General features: G+C 35.1%; 1 protein-coding gene across 1 annotated transcript; it reads right to left on the reverse strand.

Moving 5' to 3' along the window:
• Positions 1-11,006: 11,006 nt before the first annotated feature.
• Positions 11,007-19,474, reverse strand: LOC149770792 (uncharacterized). Its single transcript, XM_089949115.1, has 2 exons — positions 18,585-19,474; positions 11,007-14,202 (listed from the first exon to the last, which is right to left on the reverse strand). Exons 1-2 carry the CDS (start codon positions 18,703-18,705, stop codon positions 13,418-13,420), a joined length of 906 nt encoding a protein of 301 aa, XP_089805241.1. The 5' UTR covers positions 18,706-19,474; the 3' UTR covers positions 11,007-13,417.
• Positions 19,475-20,817: the final 1,343 nt, after the last annotated feature.

The raw sequence follows: 20,817 nt of genomic DNA on the forward strand, positions 1-20,817 counted from the left end.
AGTCCTAACACTAACCACTTAATGCTGAGTACCATTTTTGTAAGTCTTTGGTACGACTCGGCCGGGGATGGAACCCACGACCTCCGCATCCAATGCGGACGCTCTAACCACTAGGCCACCGGAAATAACGGAGAGTTCCAAGACAAATAGAGCATTGCGTATAGAAATGCCGCCAAAGAAAGATGAATTCAACACCGCAACTGAGTGAGGGACAACTGCGGGCCCCAAGTTCAATGAACTCGAGTGCAATGCTTTGACGTGTGATCAGTCATGCAGTACCCTGCTAGTTAAATATTCCAATACGTGAGAACTTTGATATGTGCCTAGGTGATGCCGTTGCTTTGCCTGCAGCAACCGCCTCTTATTGGATCTCTAGGCCTGCAGGGCGAGCTAGCAATTGTTTAATAGCTCGGACTGTCCCAACAACTGGACCTGGTTCTATTCTGCTCCCATCATCAAAGTGCTTGTTTCCGCAACTTTTTTCTCTAGTTACGCGGTTCCACGCGTTGGTTTGAACAGTGGTTCAAACGTTTGTTCGAAGACCACTGTGAGATCTCATGCAGTTTGTCTTGACTGTAACATGTCTTTAACACATTTGAGGCCTTTTATTACATTACAGATCAGTTCCTGCATTCACGAGCAGAATTATTGCGTAATCTTATATAACATCACTGGCAGAAAGCGGCATTTTATATGGTTATCATGATTGTTAAATTATCATGTCTAAACCCACGCGATATTTGTGTTGGGGTCCACCAATTACGAGAAAACAACAGTACGGGTCTTTAGTGACCTAAGTAAACATATCACGAAATTCATCCCATGAGAAATCGGCGGCCAGCCAAGTCCAATAATTTTTTCCACGGTCAAACGCGTCGACGCCACGAAATATCATCAACATGTTACAGTTGTTTATGATTACTTTAGCGACGTGTGCGTATCGCTGAGTCAAAATATCACATCGGTATTTTTGTGTAGACCTCATGAAAATTTCCTTGCCGGATTGATTTGATGATCAAACATCACATCGTTGTACACTACACTATAATTTACTTGAATCAATGTCAGCAATGGTAGGAGTTTCATCAACTGTGCAAAAGGAATATATGGATGATTACGAGTGAAGGATGATTTGCCATTTAGCCCGTCCTTAAAATCTTCGAGAACAACATGACATCAGTTGACGGCTCAGTCACGTACAACTCATGCCATGTCAACCATCTAAAACTCATATTCAATGCCAGCTGAGTGTCTAATGATCCAGATGACCGTTGATCAATGCAAGAATTGAGTTTGGTGATAAGGAAAATGTCAATAAATTTGTTGTATAACACAGTTATGTCTTCATAGTGTGTGCGATGTCGAATATGAATTTCTACTGCAAATCCAACTCGCGTTCAAATATGCGCTTCAGGGAACATGCGTTCGATGTGGAGCAACGAAGTTCAAGTTTTTGAAAAACTTCGGCGGCGGTGATGTCGCTGCTGCAATAATAAAATTACCAGGAATACCATGGAGCAAATTTATGAAGATGAAAGGGAACTAGCATTACACAATTGTGATCTTCCATATAGGTAGAAAAAAAAAACAGTTACTTGTACATTTGATTTCTTCTGTAGAATGCTGAAAAGACGTAGTGTGCAAGATGAGATATAATGACAGGGTGCTTACACCTCATTAGAGAATAGAATATTGGGTGATTTTTGCTGAAAATTCCTGGTATGAAACAGTTTCTAAGATCTGCGTAAAAAATGGCATTGTAAAACAAAGTGATTTTCATTTTCTATTTGGTTTTATCACATAACATACATATATGCCGATTGTTTGGAGGGGGGGAGCATTATGCCGTCCTTCTTGTATAGCTAAATTATGAGTGGAACAACGGAGTCTGCTCAATGCGTTTTGTTGATTTGTAGGTGAATTAATGGTTGTAGAAAACTGAACGGAGGTGTCATAAAATGTATTAAAGTGATAAGCCTTATGCGACTTATTTACTACTGAATGAGGCTTCTCATAACTTCAGCTTTAGAGAGAGAATTTCAAAAATATAATCTTAAGTTTCAGTCATACAATTAAAACTGATTAATTTGTGTCATTACGAAGAAGTAACGATCTTGAGTAATAGCTCGTACCATCAATGACACGAGATCGTGCTGTTACTGTATGCTTTGCGCGCACGTGTTTGCTTAATCAGCTTCCAACACTTTGAGACAACTGGCCTTGATTCTGTTCATTCATATTTGTTTTTATGCTTATTATTCCCTTCTCTTTCATGTTAATTACAGGTATGGACGTGTTTCTACTCATTTTAAAATCCATCAAATTTGAATGTAACTATTAAATCTAAATTGATGGAGAGAATGTTTTTTGCCTTTTTTAAGAGATCACATTGTATGTCCGTCCAAAATGGGACAACCACTCACTGGGCACTGACAACGCTTCTGGTGCTAATGGATAATCCTTACGGGTGTTGTGAATTTCTGCAGGGTATTCTAAATTTAAGGAAATATCCAGTCACTATCATTGTTGTAATCGTGCACGTTTTTGTCAGTGTACTCGGGATCAGTCTAAATGGTAATCATTGCATCAATGCCCAAATATAAAGTTTACTGGTGGAAGATGCAGGATGTAACTGTTTAGGGCACAGAGATCATATCCGTCAATGTGTTGGGTTCTTTGCATGCATATCAATGACTTGCCATTGAAATTCCACCACGAAGTGAGCTCTCAATAAACTAATGCATATTAGTATCAGTCAACTTTTGTAACTCGATTTTGTGTTTTTGATAAAAGTGCATCCCAGACCATTCAGGGTGAAGTAAAACAGTGCGTGGGATCTAACTGCATACCAATTTGAGCAAACACATCTTCAAGCAGATCATGCCGGTCACCCATATTTTTGCAATTAATTTGTATTGTGTTGGCGTTATGGATTGTAAGCGCCATTTTGTGAACAATGTATTACATAGCTAGTTTTCGTCTATAATTATAGATTATATTTTAAGATAATTAGTACTTATAGATAAACATGTTTACTTCGATCGGGGTTAGAGACATCAGTTACCACTTGGAAATTCCTGGTCTACCTAACATTTGCCATGTTCTTTACTAAAGGTTTAGTAAAAGACTTGACATTGTCTGCAACTTAGAACATCCTGGAAATGAACCTTTCACCCTGATTGTGGTCCTCATATTGTGTATTCAGTTTTTATATAAAGGTGGTTTACATCAGAATTATTTATTCCTTCCTTAACATATGTAGTGGAATCAGTCTTTTAGTTGTATTTCAGTTATTATTTGAGAGGATTTATTATTTAAATTATTCATTCAAATTATAAAGTGCTCATTAATCTTAGGATTAAATCACTATTTTGGGATTACTGTGAATTCATTGAGAGACATTTTAAATAATATCTATGTGATACTTCAAGACTGTTAGCATATCAACACTATTACATGGTAATGGTATTTCAGCACATTCAAGACTGGAATTTAATCAGACACCACTGGAACTCATTCGGAGCACTATATGCATTTATATCTGTGATATAACTTTTAGGACTATTTGGCATTCAATTCACAATACTGAAAATTCCTTTGAAATTTTCACATTTTACAGGGAGATAAATTATTTCTGGAATTTTACAAAAAATGTTAGCTTTCGCTCTTTTCTGTTACTTGTTTCAAGGCCTCAGAGCCTAAACAATGTTCATAATCTTTTTCAAATGACAAATAAAATGCCTGGATCCGTCGCAACTGAGTTTTGGAAGACTTGTCTCAATTGCTCATGTATTGGTAAGAATACACACCTTTTCTAGGTAACAAGTCAGCGTTAGTGATACAATACCGACTAGTGATTTTTAAGTTTTCTGCCACTAAATTCCTAACTAGTCTGCCAAGAGATGAATTTGAAAACTAAAATTAATCAATGTAATAATCCAAATTCAGATGTCACATATTTTTTCATCTTGTTTGGAACAACACATATTGGTGTCGCTGATGCTACTGCTTGCCTTATTAAGTGGCCACCAAATCCACACAGCTTATGAAGCGCTGCATGAATGTTTGCTTGACTTGGTTTAACTCGTAACTGTAAACTGCATGTGCCATGTGCAGCTCCTCTATACACACCAGTGATCATGAACTTTGAAATCAGTATTGCTATAAGCGACATCACAGATCCAGCATAGAGTGACCATATAAAACGCATATGAACTGTTTAAATGTCTACAGAATGCTCTTTTTATTAGAACATGATTGAAAACTTGTGGTGATTTGTTTGTACAGCAAATAAACTAGTTTTGCCAATATGGTTTCAGTACGATGCAAAACTCAGAATAATGTAAAACGTACCCTGTCCATGTTGTACGATAGACAATCAAAAACCTAAAGAAGAAAGTATATAGTTTGTCCACCACCGAAAAATGAACTGGTTGCTAAATTTCACTTAATTCTTCAAGAAAGGGTAAATCAAAGTATTCAGGATACAAATGAAATTTGGAGATTTGAATAGTATACAGGATAAAAGGGATGTTGCTTGCAATATATTGATAATCATGTTGTTGTTGTTGTTGTTGTAGGGTTTAACGCCATTTTTCAGCACACGATAGGCTATACATGGCGGCCAGTATTAATGGTGGAGGAAGAACCCGGGAAATCCCCGGAAAGAACCACCGACCCTCGAGAAGCTACTAGCAAGCTTTCTCACATATCCACATTGGCCGAATCCGAGACTCGAACCCATGCAGACAGAGGTGAGATGGCAGTGATCCGTAACGGAGAGCGCTTTAGACCAGTCGGCCACTCGGGGCCCCTGATAATCATGTTACATTATTATGATTATAAGCAAATACATGTAACTAATTTTTACTAAATACAATTAATCTCAATTATAAATGTTTCAATTCGTATATTCACTTTATCTCTTAATAGACAAATGACTAAACAAATTATGAAATATTTTGTGGAACTATTTAAGCAATTATCTTTGATGAGTGTTTTCTGTTGAAATGATTCTATATTGTTTGTAGCATCATAATGAAGCTGTCCAACTATATCAAGGGAGGTAACTACACAGACCAAAAATTTCCTCAGGATTAGAATTTATGTCCCTATATATAAGTGGTAAAAGCATAACTTAGGCATAAAAAGTTTAATCTTTATATTACATACCAGAATTACAGTATGTATGGAAAAGATATGTTTACTTTTGCTATGAACCTGGTTCTGCTGCTGGTCAAAATTCTTGTAACAAATGGCAAAATCCATATGCTTAGAACCAGAATACAAACACAAAATATACTGAAACATTGTTTCTGTTCAGCACTTTCTTTAACTATTCTATGTGTCTAACTTTCGCAGAATGATTGCAAACTGGAATTCTGCAATGATCATGGTCAGGTGCTCAAAGTGCTGTATTTCATGACTCATATTCTTTTTTCAAAGTTTGTAAAGCCGTGTTGATTTGTCCTTTTTTTTCTCATCCGACACATTTTGAAGTTTGTAAAGCCGTGTTGATTTGTCCTTTTTTTCCTCATCCGACACGTTTTGAAGTTTGAGAAGATCTGTCTGCTCTAACATTTTCTGTCATATAACATCCACAACTCACAAGTAACATGTTTTGCTAAACATCTGGTGCTATTTTCTTTAAAGTATAGACCTGTCTGCTAATTAGCAAGCTTATCAATATAAAGAATATGTGAGGCAAACTTCATATGCGAAGAAACCAGACTGTCTTCTTGGCTATGGGCCATATACAGTTGCTACAAATAGCAAACAAGGAAATATTTGTATCTTATTCTTACACGGCAGTCATCTTTGTAAAAACATTCTCACATTCGTAAGAGCAGAATTAAATAGATGTTAATAAAAATGAGAAAAACAACTTTTTATTACTTCAACTTTTTTATTTTTTAATGAAACAAAAAAGTACAATCCATACACAGGCAAATGTAAAATGTAATTTGGTGAAAAAGTGTAAAGATGAGACCAAAAGCATATTGGTTGGCATGTTTGAAATATCAATTCATTCAATCCAAAACATTGGTCAGAAATGTTCAAAAAAATTATGTGAGGATGATTCTTGCTTAATTACAGTAAAATGTCCCTAAATGAACACTTTTTAAACCTTATTTTTTAGGTTATTTTAAAGACATGGCTGGTATAAAGATATTTGGCATTGGAATGGCCCTTACTGGGAACAAAATGTGACCAGTCTGTAAAAAAAAAAGCAACCAAGTTTTATTTTCATTTCATGGCAAATACTGCCACACACATTATAGTATTGGAGCTCAAGGAAGTTGCCAGTTTAATATAAAACAGTCAGCATGGAATTTAATTTTTTTAAAATTGTATTCAAATACATTACACCACAGATCTGTAAAAAGGTACTTCTTAAACTTGTATGTGTTGCCAAGGCCAGCTAATGAGGGTATGGCTATATATAATTTTAGACCAAGCTATATATTCTATGGTCTTGGTTTTCAAATTCATGCATGCACACACATACACAAGATTCCTGAAGTTCACAATAATCATGACAGAACATATTTTTAAGGCAAGTAAAACAATACAGTGATGTCTCATTATTGCTAGGTTCAAGGGTTGAAAAAGTATGCTGTATTATAGTAAGACCCACTTACAGAGATTGAGTTACTGCTTATACTCTCTTATAAAACGAGTCCAACTACAAATAATGCTGATCCTGATCTATCACTGCACAATGTACTGGTAGATTAGGGTCTATGTTGTTTGTTCTACCAACTGCTCCTAACAAACTGCATAGACCAAGATCTTCCAGAATATTATGTGACAGAAAATTTTGGGACTGTGCCATGTGCAATTGAGCTGGACTTATAAGTGAGTATCTATTATAAGACTGTGTCATTATAATAAAGGGGCAGATCAAGGATACTGGGGGGGGGGGGGGCAAATCAGAAACTGTAAGCATGTGATAATAGACCAAATATAAAGTATGGTTTTGAGATTATTTGTCATTATAATCAGTCTTTCCAATTTGTTTTTGTTGAATGTCACAATTTTGGGGTCAGTCTGAAGTTATTTTGAACCACATTGCTTTCGATTAACAAAGTCAATTAAGACTTGTCATTATAACACTCACATAATTGTAAACTTTGTTAATGTTATGTGAAAAAGTATTGCACTAGTTATAACAACAAAGTGATACAATCAAATATTTTGCTGCATCTAATTTGTTAGAAGAAAAATTAGTTATAGTAAGTTTGGGATCTAACTGTATGTGTTATACCTTGATTCTATTATTGAATAGTTTGGTTTTTTTATTTAAAAATGTGAAATATTTCTTTACAGCCTTGTCAATTTTTTTTCATATTCAATGTAGACTTATGAGTAATATATTTTTTGGTTGTGTAAGTAAATTTATCACAATCTGTTTATACCCCTATGGGAAATTAACCCCAAGTGCCTAAACAAGGAAATGGCTGCCATTTAATATTGATTGAACAATAATGCCAATGCCATGAATATAGCACAGGACTGAGGTCTTGAATATCTCAAATGTTATTTTTGCTACCAAAATTATTTTACAGAATCTTCCATACGTGAAGCAATGAAGCAAACCAAGTCAGCTTTACAATAGAAATATCCAGTGTAGCAATCACATTATCTTTGGATAAAACTTTGCAACCTCACAAATTAAACGAAACAGCATGAGAGAGATTTACAAGGATTGTGTGTTTGGTTTTAAAATGTAATTAATCGCTTTTTATGTAACTAACATCTTCAGAGTTTGTTTCGAGACTAGAGACTTACTTGATCATTGGACACTGGTTTTCAACATGCAATTCTGAGTGAGGCTTTAATAAGGAAATTTATGGAAAAGTATCGCCTTAACAGAAATCAGGAAGAGAAAAAAAACATGCATTTCAATAATTATCACAAATACAGTAAACTCCTGATTTATATATATTCAACTTACCTGTTTATATAAACTCCTGATTTATATATATAATCAACTTACCTATGTCGCATGTTGATGTGAAACAATATTAACACCCAGTCAGGAAAGTACATCCCCGAGAGGAGTACACTCACATATACATGTATGTATGTATGTATGTATGTATGTATGTATGTATGTATGTATGAATGTATGTATGTATGTATCTGTGTATGTATACACACAAACACACACACACACACACACACACACACACATATATACCAATGCACAGCAGCAAGGGTTCCCAAGCAGGAACCACAATTTTTTTATTTGTTCACCCAGGATGAAGATTCGGTTCCCCATTGAAAGATAGATTCGATTCATGAGATTTCAACACACACAAGGTTTCTCAGCAATATCACCTAAATGAGGGGTTTACTGTACATGCATATACACTAAAGTATGGACATATCTACAAGTGTATACACAAATAAAGATATGATGCACACACCATGATCAAATATGCAATAAATTTCATATATAATATTGAATAAAACAAAATGATATATTGAAATTATAATTTTGCTGAGATACAACTGATCAGAATGCTCTCCATGTCCAACCTGTTCTGGACACTGCAGAATGTTTCTGGATCTATCATTGTTAATGAAGGAAACAAAACAAGAAAACCACAAACAAGAAGGCCAGGTCCTATATGCTGAGCACATGACTGAATTTCTGTAAAATATGTGACCTTGACCTCAAGACAAAATGCTGAGCAAGCATGTCACAAAATGAATAGCTTTGGCTTCATCATAATTCATCTTAAGTATGAACAAAATCCATGAAAATTCAAAAGACTTTAGCTGTAACTTTAACACAAATCTTCCATGATGACTTTAACCCCAAGTTCAATATAGCAAACAACTGTCATAAAATTAACATTCATAAGTTCATAATTATTGATCCAATCAAACGATCAGGAAATATAAGCAAACGAAGAAAAAAATGATTCAAAATCTTAATGCAAATGCATTGAATTTTTTTTACATGAACATCAGGGTCAAAAAGGCCAGCAAGCAAACTTTTAGAATGAATTGCTGAATCTCTGTAATGGTTCACCCCAAATATAAACAAAATCTTTCAAGGGGTTTTGGAAATATAAGCAAGTAATGATACCATCACTGCTGGAAAAGTGACAGCTCTGTCATGCTTTCCTACTAATGTAGATCTGACCAAAAATAGGTATGCAATGTTTTGAACCATAAAATTGGTCCTCATCAGCTAAAAACTGAAAAACCATTCAAGCTTGGATAATCAAGACTCTACTGTAATACTAACACACTTCATTAATTAAATTTGTGCAAAGTTTTATTCATCTCAGTCTTTCAGACGCTTGAAACTTATATAACTTCTCTGCAGATCCTAATGAATATACCAGGAATATAAATTTATGAATAAATGTTGCATAATTTTCCATACAAAATTGCATTATAGCAAAACTCTAGATAAAAATGTGATAAATTGGTTATTGTACTCCCTGGTTTGGGAACTAAGCACATTTTTTAATAAAAAAATATTCTGAATGAGTATTTTGTGAGTACCATAAACATAACACTTCATCTACAAAACTTAGCCTGTTAATCATAATGATGTTATCCATGCCTTACTTTTGTAATCTGTCAAGAGCTTGGTGACCAAGACCAATTCAGGGTATTAATGACTATATGGCTCTTTTTAAGTGTCAGAGTGTTCATACAGTGATCAACTATTCTCATTTCAAATGTGCACATAACATCTGCACTACAACTGACTGCTTAGTTTTTACATTGATCAAATGCATCTTCATTCAAAATGGAGAGTGTGTTCAGGGCTTCATATGACCTATTTTTGTACTTGCATATTTCACGAGTGCAGAAAATATCTTGCAAAATCCTACTTCTATTGGCAATGGGTTTTTTAACCAGTTACTTTTATTAATCAAAATTAGTTTTGGAGTAAGAAGGAACTAAGAAACTAAGATCTTTTTCTATTAGTTGAAATTGCTCATTATCTTCAGTAACCAGCTACATGCAGTGTTCATTTGGGCTTTTTTTCTTGCAAAATGCTATTCCACATCACTCTGGGAACCAGACTTATCAACAAAACAAAAATTCATGACTTTATACATGAATGTTTTCGTGTAATGTACATGTATTTGGTTGCTGAAACCAACTGGAATCATGTTATTGATCTTTCACATGTTTAACATTTTGAAAATAAATGTAATTTAGAAAGAATAGCAAACAACTTCATCACAAAATGTGCTTCATTGACAGTTTTTCTCGACTCGATTATAAAATGAGGAGTCAGCCATTAAACAGCCCAGTTCCCCACACCCAATGCAAAAACCCCTGCAGTTTTTTGGATGTGTAGCTCGGTTTTTGGAGGTTCCTCAGTATCTCCTGCCCTCGCTTATAGTGCAGTCTGTGTTTTTTAACCCTGGCATGCGCAAGTTATCGAGGAAAAGGTGTATTTGTGAATAAAATGGGTGGATGCAAATGACATCCCATTTCCCATTGAAAATATAATGGCTATGCCCAGTCCATTGTCCATTATAAGGCTGCAGTATGAAAATTTACATTATCTCATGGAAAACAATCTAATGCCAAAGCAATGTTACCTTTCCCAATTATCCTTTTTGTATTCTACAAATTAATTGCTGAATATCAAAAGAAAAAATAGCAGAAAGATGCAAGAGCTTGAAATCAGAATTTGCATTTTCCACACTTTAAGCAGTGACTGCATACTGTATCAGTTTGGGCAGCAAGTCTACTGACATTTACTGGATACTGCATCAATTTAGGCAGTGACTGCATACTGTATCAGTTTGGGCAGCACGTCTACTGACATTTACTGGATACTGCATCAATTTAGGCAGCAAGTCTACTGACATTTACTGGATACTGCATCAATTTAGGCAGTGACTGCATACTGTATCAGTTTGGGCCATACATGAACTGACATTTACTGGATACTGCATCAATTTAGGCAACGATCAAGATACTTTATCAATTTAGGCCATACATGAACTGACATTTACTTTATCAATTTAGGCAGTGCCCAGATACTTTATCACCCATACAAAAATGTGTATGTCAGTGTAGCTGATGTGGAATGATGAATATGTTCTCATATATAATTTTAAATAAAACATGCATGTCAGTTTTCTTTAATTTATTTCCTGATGTTTAAAAACAGGCAAAGACATGACCAAAAAAGTAGAGAAAACGTAAACTTGATCAGAATATTAATATCTGGTAGTACAAGCACAGATGAATCATTGAACTTTGAAAATTTGGTGCAAGGTGATTTTGGACTTGATCTGGTGTTTACTCTGAATTTTTTTCTTTCTTTCTTCCTATTAAAATATGCTCTATAAAACTCATACCCTAGTCAAAATGTGACTGAAATTTCAGCAAAATCACTGAATTTTTTTGACATTCACTCAAATGTCTTTTTCTTTGCACTAAAGTTATGGTATTTTAGGTTTTAACAAAATTTCTGAAGATATCTTTGAAATTTTGTGATTGAAATTTCACAAACTCTGCCAACCTTTCTGAAAATATCAGTGAGAATTTTGAATGAAATTTCAGAGAGTTTGTCAAAAATTCTGAAAAAATAGTGATATTTTGTGATTGTAATATGACTGACATTTCAATAAAAAGTATCAAAAAGATATAATAAATGTTTTTTGTTTCTTGTGCAATTTGAATGATTTTTAGCAAATTTATATTTTCTGTTTCTGAAAGCTGTAATTTTATTGTTCATTTTGGGTACAATAACTTCTTTCCACATCTTTCCTTGTTTTATTTTTTCTTTTTCAAATTGTTGTTGTTGTACTTTTGTTTAACTTCAACTGGATTTAATTAACTGCCCTCAAAAAAAATTTTGTTTATCATTTCAAAACAGAATTTTGCTTTTCTCCTGACCTGAATCTGAATTTCCTCAAAATGGACCCATTTTTAATATTGTCTCCAAAACTTTTTTTTTTAAATGCTCTATCCGGTCCCATTCCACAACAAACTTTCTAACAAGTATTTGTTCCATTTATTAGTTAGCAGATGATTGCTGTAAAGAGCTTTCTTATTGGTCAAAATTTTGTACTTGCCCAATGAATTGTTGTGTAACGGAAACTGATGGAAATGAGCATGCTCGCTAAACAATTCGAAATTTTCGAGCGGGATATGAGTTTGAAAATTTTTTTCATTCCGTTACTGTTGATTTCTGACACTATATATCAAAAGTATAATTTAGAATTGACAAGATTCATTCTGTGTATACATGTCAGTTAAGCTATGTCATAAAACATTATTAGGTATGAGTGAAAAACTTTGTTAGGATAGGCATTATAAATATCCAGTCACTGCCTAAATTGATGCAGTATCCAGCAAATGTCAGTTCAATTATGGCTTAAATTAATAAAGTATCCAGTCACTGCCTAAATTAATGCAGTATCATAGGATAGGCATTATAAATATCCAGTCACTGCCTAAATTGATGCAGTATCCTAGGATAGGCATTATAAATATCCAGTCACAGCCTAAATTGATGCAGTATCATAGGATAGGCATTATAAATATCCAGTCACTGCCTAAACTGATGCAGTATCCAGCAAATGTCAGTTCAATTACGGCCTAAATTAATAACGTATCCAGTTACTGTCTAAATTGACGCAAGGTAAAATTAGATAATGCATTGAAATACAGTCAACACAGTATCTATCCTGATAGGAGAAATCATCTCATTTCTTCTTCCCTTAGTGTTCCTCACCATATATCTAGAGGACATGCACTAGCAGTTACACGGAATTCCCGACTTCTCTAAATTCGATAACTATTTGTATTAGTCATAGTTGTAAAACATGTTCATCTTTTTGATCTAATAAATAAAAATTATATACTGCATTGAGTCAATTATAAATTATGATTGTATGATTTAGTAACTGGCACTTACCATACTTATTGTTTAACATTACCCCGACAATGAAACGCATAGGTCCACATCTACCATTGCACAGTGCAACACAGATAAAGGTCTACACAGTTCATTATATTTTTGGATGGTTGTTTGGATTTGGTTTGGTCTTATGCTTTATGGCACAGCAGCACAAGTAGGTTATTTAGTGCTAAGGCAATTGGATTAAAGTGTCTTGACCTAGGACACACAAAGCAGCAGACCCAGGCTGGCAGCTGGCTTTTAATGGCACGTTTAACACAGTATTGGCAATATCATAGTGAACAAATGGGAGCTCAGTGCCTTACCCAAGGAAACATCAAGACTGTTGACCAGTGCTAGCATTGAGTACTACACCAGTGATCCCTGGATAATGATTAGCAGAATTGAGTGTGCAGCAGTTTACAGTTGGACATACATTGTACAACTGTAAATACAGTAACTGAAAATTGAGTTCTACACTGTTTGTTTTATATCTGAAACACTGTTTCAGAAGGATATCTATACATGCTGGTCAGCAGACCCTGTTGTCTGGGGATATAAACCAAATACTTCCTTGTAAAATTCAATCCTTCCATACCATATAAACATTTCATCTTTCTTGACAGAACAATGAAGAATAAGGGGATTATCTTCTTCCCAAGCATAGGAGGTAATAGAATCTCCCCAAAAACTTGGACCAAAATATAACATAGAGAGTCTCTTTAAATGAAATTCATGAAATGTTGTTTTCAAGTTCTTAAAAAATGACTTCTTAGAAGCAATGCTTGCATTGTTGAGGAAATATTTCACATATGAAGCACACCTCGTACGTTCAGTCACATCAGTGTCACTAAGAGGTACTTGGAAAGAGATCTGATGTGAATTAGGAGGCATGGACTCATGTTTTATTAATAATGGTGTCTTGTCTTTATCTAATGCATATTTGTCAAACCTGTTTCTCCACCAATCAGGTATTGGCATTGGTTCATTACTCATAGTATTAACAAGTGCATGCATATTCTTGATTAAAATCGACTCTTTGGCTCTGCCTGCACAATACATCTCAGTATGGGTAGTAAAAGTGGTCTCCCCTATCTGGCTTAGCCGAATTTGAACCTGAAGTGGTGATTTTGGTGTAGTAATTTCGTAAAAGTCACTTCTTATTTCCATCTGAGCGGCCTTGACATGACTGGAAATGTTCTGCTTCCGTAGACTTTTGTAGTCAAGAAATGGAACATCGTGAAAAAGAGCTGCTGTTTCTACTCGGTTTAGCATGTCCAACATTTTCATAATATCTGGTTGGCCTGAAAATAATTAGATAAAACATAACACAGGAGAAATGGAATTAGTACTGCTTTATTCAGAGCTAGAACTAACATGACTATTAGCAACAAAATGCAGCCTACTTTCTGGTGAAGAAAGAATAAAATGAAGCTCTTGAGTGTAGAGTCCATTCTAGTCTCAAAAAAAGGGAGGTAAATTATCCCTCTTGACATAACTGGAAAAAGTTACAGACCATATGGGAGAATTTATACATTTTGGTATTGTTATTGATACAATATATTGAAATAATAATAATTATAATAATAATAATAATCAAAGAAGCAGTAATGCTTGTAGCTGCTGCTGTGGTATAAAAATATGTATATTTCACATTATGCTAGATAGGGAACAGCTGTTTCCTTTTATTGGTGCAAAATGTATGACTTAAAATATAAACTGCTACTGGAAATTTTTTTCTCTTTCTAAACCATAAATAAAACTTAAATGTACTTTTTTTCCATGTCAAACTAAATCTCAACCCAATGTGGCCAGGTGAACTTTTAAGTCTGGAGATAGAAATATAGCCATTTAATACAGTAGATTGCAATATTGTGAAATAAAAACAATATACCAATTTAGGATACTGGTGTAGTGTGTAGACCACAGGAAGTAAAATTCTTTTCTGTAGTCTCAGTTATAATTCTGTCTTTGTCTAAAAATCATCTTTGTGAAACTTTGTTAAAACATTTTATCAAGCCATTCATGGGAAATTTTGACATTTTACAGTTTGTTTAATAATTTATTCATAATTTTACTTGATAATAGAATTAGATTATTGTAGTTTCCTTGATACTTAAAATTAGATGTTATATTTAACAAGAAACCAAATCAGGCCTGACACTGGTCACTTGACTTGCATATCAGTACACCATTTCACTAAGAATGCTTATACAGTGTTATAAGTACACAACATATTTAAACTATCGCACAAACTGTACAGACCCTGATTATACCAATAGTAGTAAATAAACTGTCACAAGAACAGCCAAAACCATGCAAGATCACATCATTAATATGCACGGATTGTGATTGTTATCAAACTAATGTGAGATCTTTATCATATTAAAATCAGATCAAAAATATGGCTTCCTGAGTGATCACAAGCTCAGCCGATTTAACTTCTGATATACGTCAATCATCCTTTTTATTAAACTGATCCAGGATCTTAAAGATCCGAGATCCATATTCCAAATATGATAAAACTGAATCAGCAATATTATTTCCAGAGTGGAAACAACCTCTGGCAAACAGATGTAACATTATTAATATCCGTGGAAGACAACAAGTACATGAGGTACACTTAATTAATATACACACATCTTACTAGTTAATGATTTGTCCAAGATCTTGATGGTATTAAGCATGTATTCCAAGCAGAAGTCTCCATAGGGTTTTAAAACTTGGTGTCCAGGACTCCTATTCTGGTAAAAATAGGAGTCCCACCAGCAACTTTTAAGGTCACTAGCAGATGATATTCTGCCCATTTTACCAGGATGATGGGCAACCTGACAATTTCTCCTATATGCAACCACTAAAACTGACCAATTTGAACAAGGCACACTGAAACAAAATCAAATGTGCCGATATCTACTTTGACAGAATTCAGTGGTGGAAAGGCCTCCAAAGTAATAAAAAGGTCAGCCAATCAGATACAAGATAACCTTATTAATATGCATGGATCTTGGTCATTACTGAACTTGTCCAAGATTTTGAAGACATAAGTATATACAACACTCCCTCGATAACTCACACCCTGATAACTCACAAACCTGTTTATAACATGGGGTCAGGAGTGGATCGCATTTTTTAAACCAGAAAATACCTCAAAAATTTATCCCTATTTCTTGAACTTGAAGAAAATCACAATTAAAATTGGTAACGAAAACTTTGATGTATCACTCGTTTTATCATCAAAAATGGCAGATAGGACCAGGAAATTTTAATCAACACTATGAAATATCATTTTAAGAAATAGGTCATACAATTTTTTACATTTTCTTTCCAAATGACATTTCTAGTACACCACACTTAACGATATGTAAGGAAATTTCGATCAATGAAAATGTTACTCACACCGAGTGGAGGCAGTACTTTAATAAATAAATACAAAATAAATAATTTTGTTATCAATTGAAATTTGTGTTCTAGTTCTATCTTTCAGTTCCTTTCAAGTGTAATCATCATAAATGCAATGTGTCCTCTTGTACTTAAACATAAAATGCATCAATATACCGTAAGTGCTATGCCCGCAAGTGTTTTTCTGAGAGCCTAATTAAGTGCTGACCATGTTTTGATAAATGACTTCTGGAAGCATTTGTTGTATTGTTGCACTGAATTAAAAGCTGGCCTCCTTTGTATTATCACGTAAATTATGTCTTTTGAATCAAATAAAGGAGGTGGAATAAAAAGAAAGTCAAAAGGCATGAAAATCCTACAAACTTAAAATCTAGCGGCCCCGGTCAAATGTCGGGTGATCTCACTTCATTTGATAAATCGAACACTTATAAATGTTATTGTGTATGTAACATAAACTACCTTAAATTAACTGACTCTTTCATAACTGTGATCAAAGATAACAAGGCAGCCAAGTGAAATAAATACTTCGTAAAATAAAGAGCTTAATTTCACAGATACGGACCATTGTGGGCAAGCGAGTTTCAGAGAATTCTTGAACTGGCACTTAGAGATATCCCAAAGGATGATAAGAAGTTTCATTATAATTCCAATGAAATCAAGACATCAATATTGTACTAACTGACCAATAAAAAAATTGAGTTTCAACATAGACGATTATTTCACGAAATAAATGTCGCATGTTTTTGAAAAAAAAGGAATCTTGTTTGGTGGTGTATCAACAGTTAATCTAGTTCCCTGCTCTGTGGATTCCCGATTTGGCAAGATAATAGCAAACACCACTATGGGAACCAGACTGATCAAGAAAATAAAAAGCAGTGACGTAATACACAGATTTTTTCTTGTACAAGTGATGGATGCTGAAGCCAGTTGAAATGATTTTTCATATGTTGGACATTTTGAAAATAAATGTTATTTAAACAGAAAAACGAACAACTTAATTAGAAAAAAACACATTAATAAAAATTATTATCGACGTGATTGTAAAACGAGGATTCAGTCAATAAACAGCTCATTTCCCTAATGCTGTGCCCCCCCCCCCCCGCCAGTTTTCTCAATGTCAAAAAGAATTTGTTTCAATTTCTGGAGGTCCCTCGGTAACTCGCACTTTGCTTATAGTGTGGTCCATGTTTGTGTACCCCAATGTGCACGAGTTATTGAGGGAGAGGTGTACTCCAATTTTGATCCAAATCAAATTAGAAGTATGGCCTCAGGAGTGCAACAAGCACAGCCCATCATGTGCATGATCACCGCAATAGTATAAGTGTAACAACCTCATTAACAAACTCGTTATGACATGATCTCTCTCTTATAAATATTCCAAGTCTCATCTAAACAGGATCAGAAATATAGCCTCCAAAGTAGCAACAAGGTTAGGCAATCTGATGCAAGATCAACTCGTTAATATGTGTGATCTCACTTATTGTCATACTTTTCTGAAATTCTGAGTGTGCGATCTGGATTTTTAACGTAGCTTTAAAAAAAAAATTAAGTCATATCACTAAAATATACCTGCAGTGTGGCAGTTTATAGTGATGTCCAGCACTGCAGCATCATGCCATAGACATGTAGCATGATGTCCCACTCATTCACATTATCCTGACACCAGGCTGAATAGTCCTAACACTAACCTTGTAATGCAGAGTGCCTAGCAAAGCAACTGTAAGTACCATTTTTATAAGTCTTTGGTATGACTCAGCCAGGATTCAAACCCACAACCTCCCGCATCCGAAGTGGACACCCTAACCACTAGGTCACCAGAAATTCTGATGATATAAATCCATATTCCATGTTTAAATAAAAATCTGATTAGAAATATGGAATTCAGAATCATAACAAGCAAATGTTGATGGATGGACATTGTATGAAACACACAGATCATATCGCAAACTGTTGAATAGTGTTGAATGAACTGATTGGGTGCAATGAGCTGGATAGCTCTTATGGTAGCGCACCTATCCAGAGTTATGAAGAACCTGGGTTTGAGCCCTGGTGTATCTTTGCATTTTTCTCCTATGTGACACTTAATGCTCAATGTGAGCTTGTCTTGTCAGGTGGATTAAGAGAAACTCAGGAACGTGTCTCTCAAAGCGGGAAATATGTTGCAAGAATGGATCAGGGGCACTGACCCCAGATATTTCTGGTGGATAAAGCATGTAACTAAAGGAGGACCTGAATTCAAGCCTTGATCCAACTATGCATTTTTCTCTCCCATGACAGGAGAATATACCTGTGTGGTCAATGTCATCAAAACGAAGGCCTGGAAGGACAATGCCCACCTCATGCAGATCCTTGCTGACATTAAGGACCAGATTTAAGGAGGGATAGACTCTGAAATAAAGTAAAAACATGATGCAGATGGAAAAAAGTAATCTTTAACAAACAGATTCAATACATTCCTTGGAATTATTTTTTACAGGAATAATAATTTAGTACATACATGATGTGCCATGAAAATAAAATTTATCTTACATACATAATACTTAAAATAGTAAGACAGCATTTTTTTCTGCATAATGCCCTTGTTAAAACAGGATTCCAAATATAACGTGATACTGCTATAGACCTCATGATGAAATTTAAAAACTGACAAAACTTGAGGTACTTCTTGCGAGGAGGAAAAATTGGGATGTGAGGGTATGTCATATCATGGAGGCCCACTCAACAGGCCCTAAAGCATTCATGACTGAGGTGGTAGTCTCCCTCTTGAAGGATTCCTCCTTAAGAAACCTGTTTAAGGCAGAAAGGTCAATAATCAGCTGAAATTTTCTAAAATTTTATACCAGGACAATCCAGGAGTAGAAGGTCAAAGACCAGCCTTTTAACACCTTTTCTACCCCACCCTTCTGAAGAATGGAATGCATCTCTTCTTTTAATCACACCGGATTTGACTACCAGAGGTGGACATTCCTGAAACCAGTATCCTCCATTTATTATATAAAGGACCAACCCATCATCCATTATGCTTGATGAAACCTTTAAAAAGTGGGCCAGTCAAGTAAGTACAGGAACTCAAAGATGGATAATCCACCAGAAAGTGAGTGAGTCCCTCAGGCTGGCCCAATATCTTCATATGAAAGGAAGTGAGGCCTGAAAACTTTCTCTCTGTTACTTTTGCAGCGGCCCCATCTAGGTCGTGCCTGTGAAGGGAGGTCCAAATTGGGCTTTGAAATTGCTCCTTACATTGGATATGCTTTCTTTTTAGAACTTTGCCAATGACCCATGGGGTATGATTAGGGTGAATGTGCTTCTTGGCCAGTTGAACAGTCCAGGATTGGATGTGAGGGACCAGTGTTGTTGGTCCTTCAAGTCGTGATATGCCAAGGAGGGCTTGTCAAGCACTTACAGGAATTGAAAGAAAAATGGGTGAGTCTCTCAGAATGGCTCATCCCTCCCCCCTCCATAAGAAAGGGAGAAAGGCTTGAAAACTATCTCTGCCTCCAAAGGGGGCAGTCTGAAGTTCTTACTGACCTCCAGTAAGACCTCAGACAGTTCAAAGCAACATCCCTGTGGAGGTGAAGAAAGTCCCATGACAGAACCTTGGACAAGGCATGCCTAGATATTTTGGCAACTGGAGATTATTTTGTGCCTAGGCTTGTTTTAATTAAGATTGCTCTCACTATTGGAACAAAAGACTCTGTGACCCCTTGTCTCTATGATACGGGAAAGATCTGGGAGTTGTGAAGCCTCCTGCCATAACTCCTTACATGGAGCATGGAAACTGTTCCAAACCTCAGTTGAAGGATGAGAATGCATCTTGACCTTCCTCAGGCATCTGTGGGAAGAAGACTGTCCCCCTTGCTTGCTTTTTTGTCTCCACATACACAGATGATGTTCAGCTGTGACCTGCAACATTAACCTTGCTATAACATCAAGGCCCCGAATCCAAATGGTGGCACAAATAGGAAGGACATTAACAACTTTCTTGGAAAATGTCCCACATTCTCTTGTCATTGATTTAGAAAATCAGGTGTCATTAACACATTTTCAGGATACAAAAATCGAACTTTTTGGGATAAGATGGATGATAATGATGATGCTGACCAACTTAGAACATCTATTAATTATTGAAACTGGGACTGAAAGTGGTGGTTGGTGTTTTAGTCAAGTGCTGCTATGTTTCTGGATTATTTTTTCAGTGAATTTAAAGAATTTAAGAATAAAAAAGTATTTTTTGGATTGTGTCTTTAAAAGTTTGTGCATATTTTACCATTCAAAAGTGTCTCAAAATTATTAATAAGACTACAAAATTTAGCAGTTTGCAAGAAATACATTAATTTCTTAAATAAAACAAAATAGTTAAATTTAATGAACGATGATGATATCATGAGTCAGAACAATGGAAATACTTTAAATAGTTGGAATAGTAATAAATATGATCCAAAAATAGCATTTTATGGCTAGGTTTTATCTAGGATACTGACATTAAATTTGCATTTTCCTATTTACAAGGTTCTGCATCA

Source organism: Sinohyriopsis cumingii, unplaced genomic scaffold, assembly GCF_028554795.1.
Source record: "Sinohyriopsis cumingii isolate HCF-2022 unplaced genomic scaffold, ASM2855479v2 utg002349l, whole genome shotgun sequence".
NCBI classification, from domain to species: domain Eukaryota; kingdom Metazoa; phylum Mollusca; class Bivalvia; order Unionida; family Unionidae; genus Sinohyriopsis; species Sinohyriopsis cumingii.

Bases quoted from the DNA above. Each gene is read 5' to 3' on its own strand.
- LOC149770792 (XM_089949115.1), bottom strand. From the start codon at position 18,705: ATGTTTTTACTTTATTTCAGAGTCTATCCCTCCTTAAATCTGGTCCTT. The intron at 14,203-18,584 runs GTATATTCTCCT...AATTATTTTCAG, and splicing joins TGATGACATTGACCACACAG to GCCAACCAGATATTATGAAA.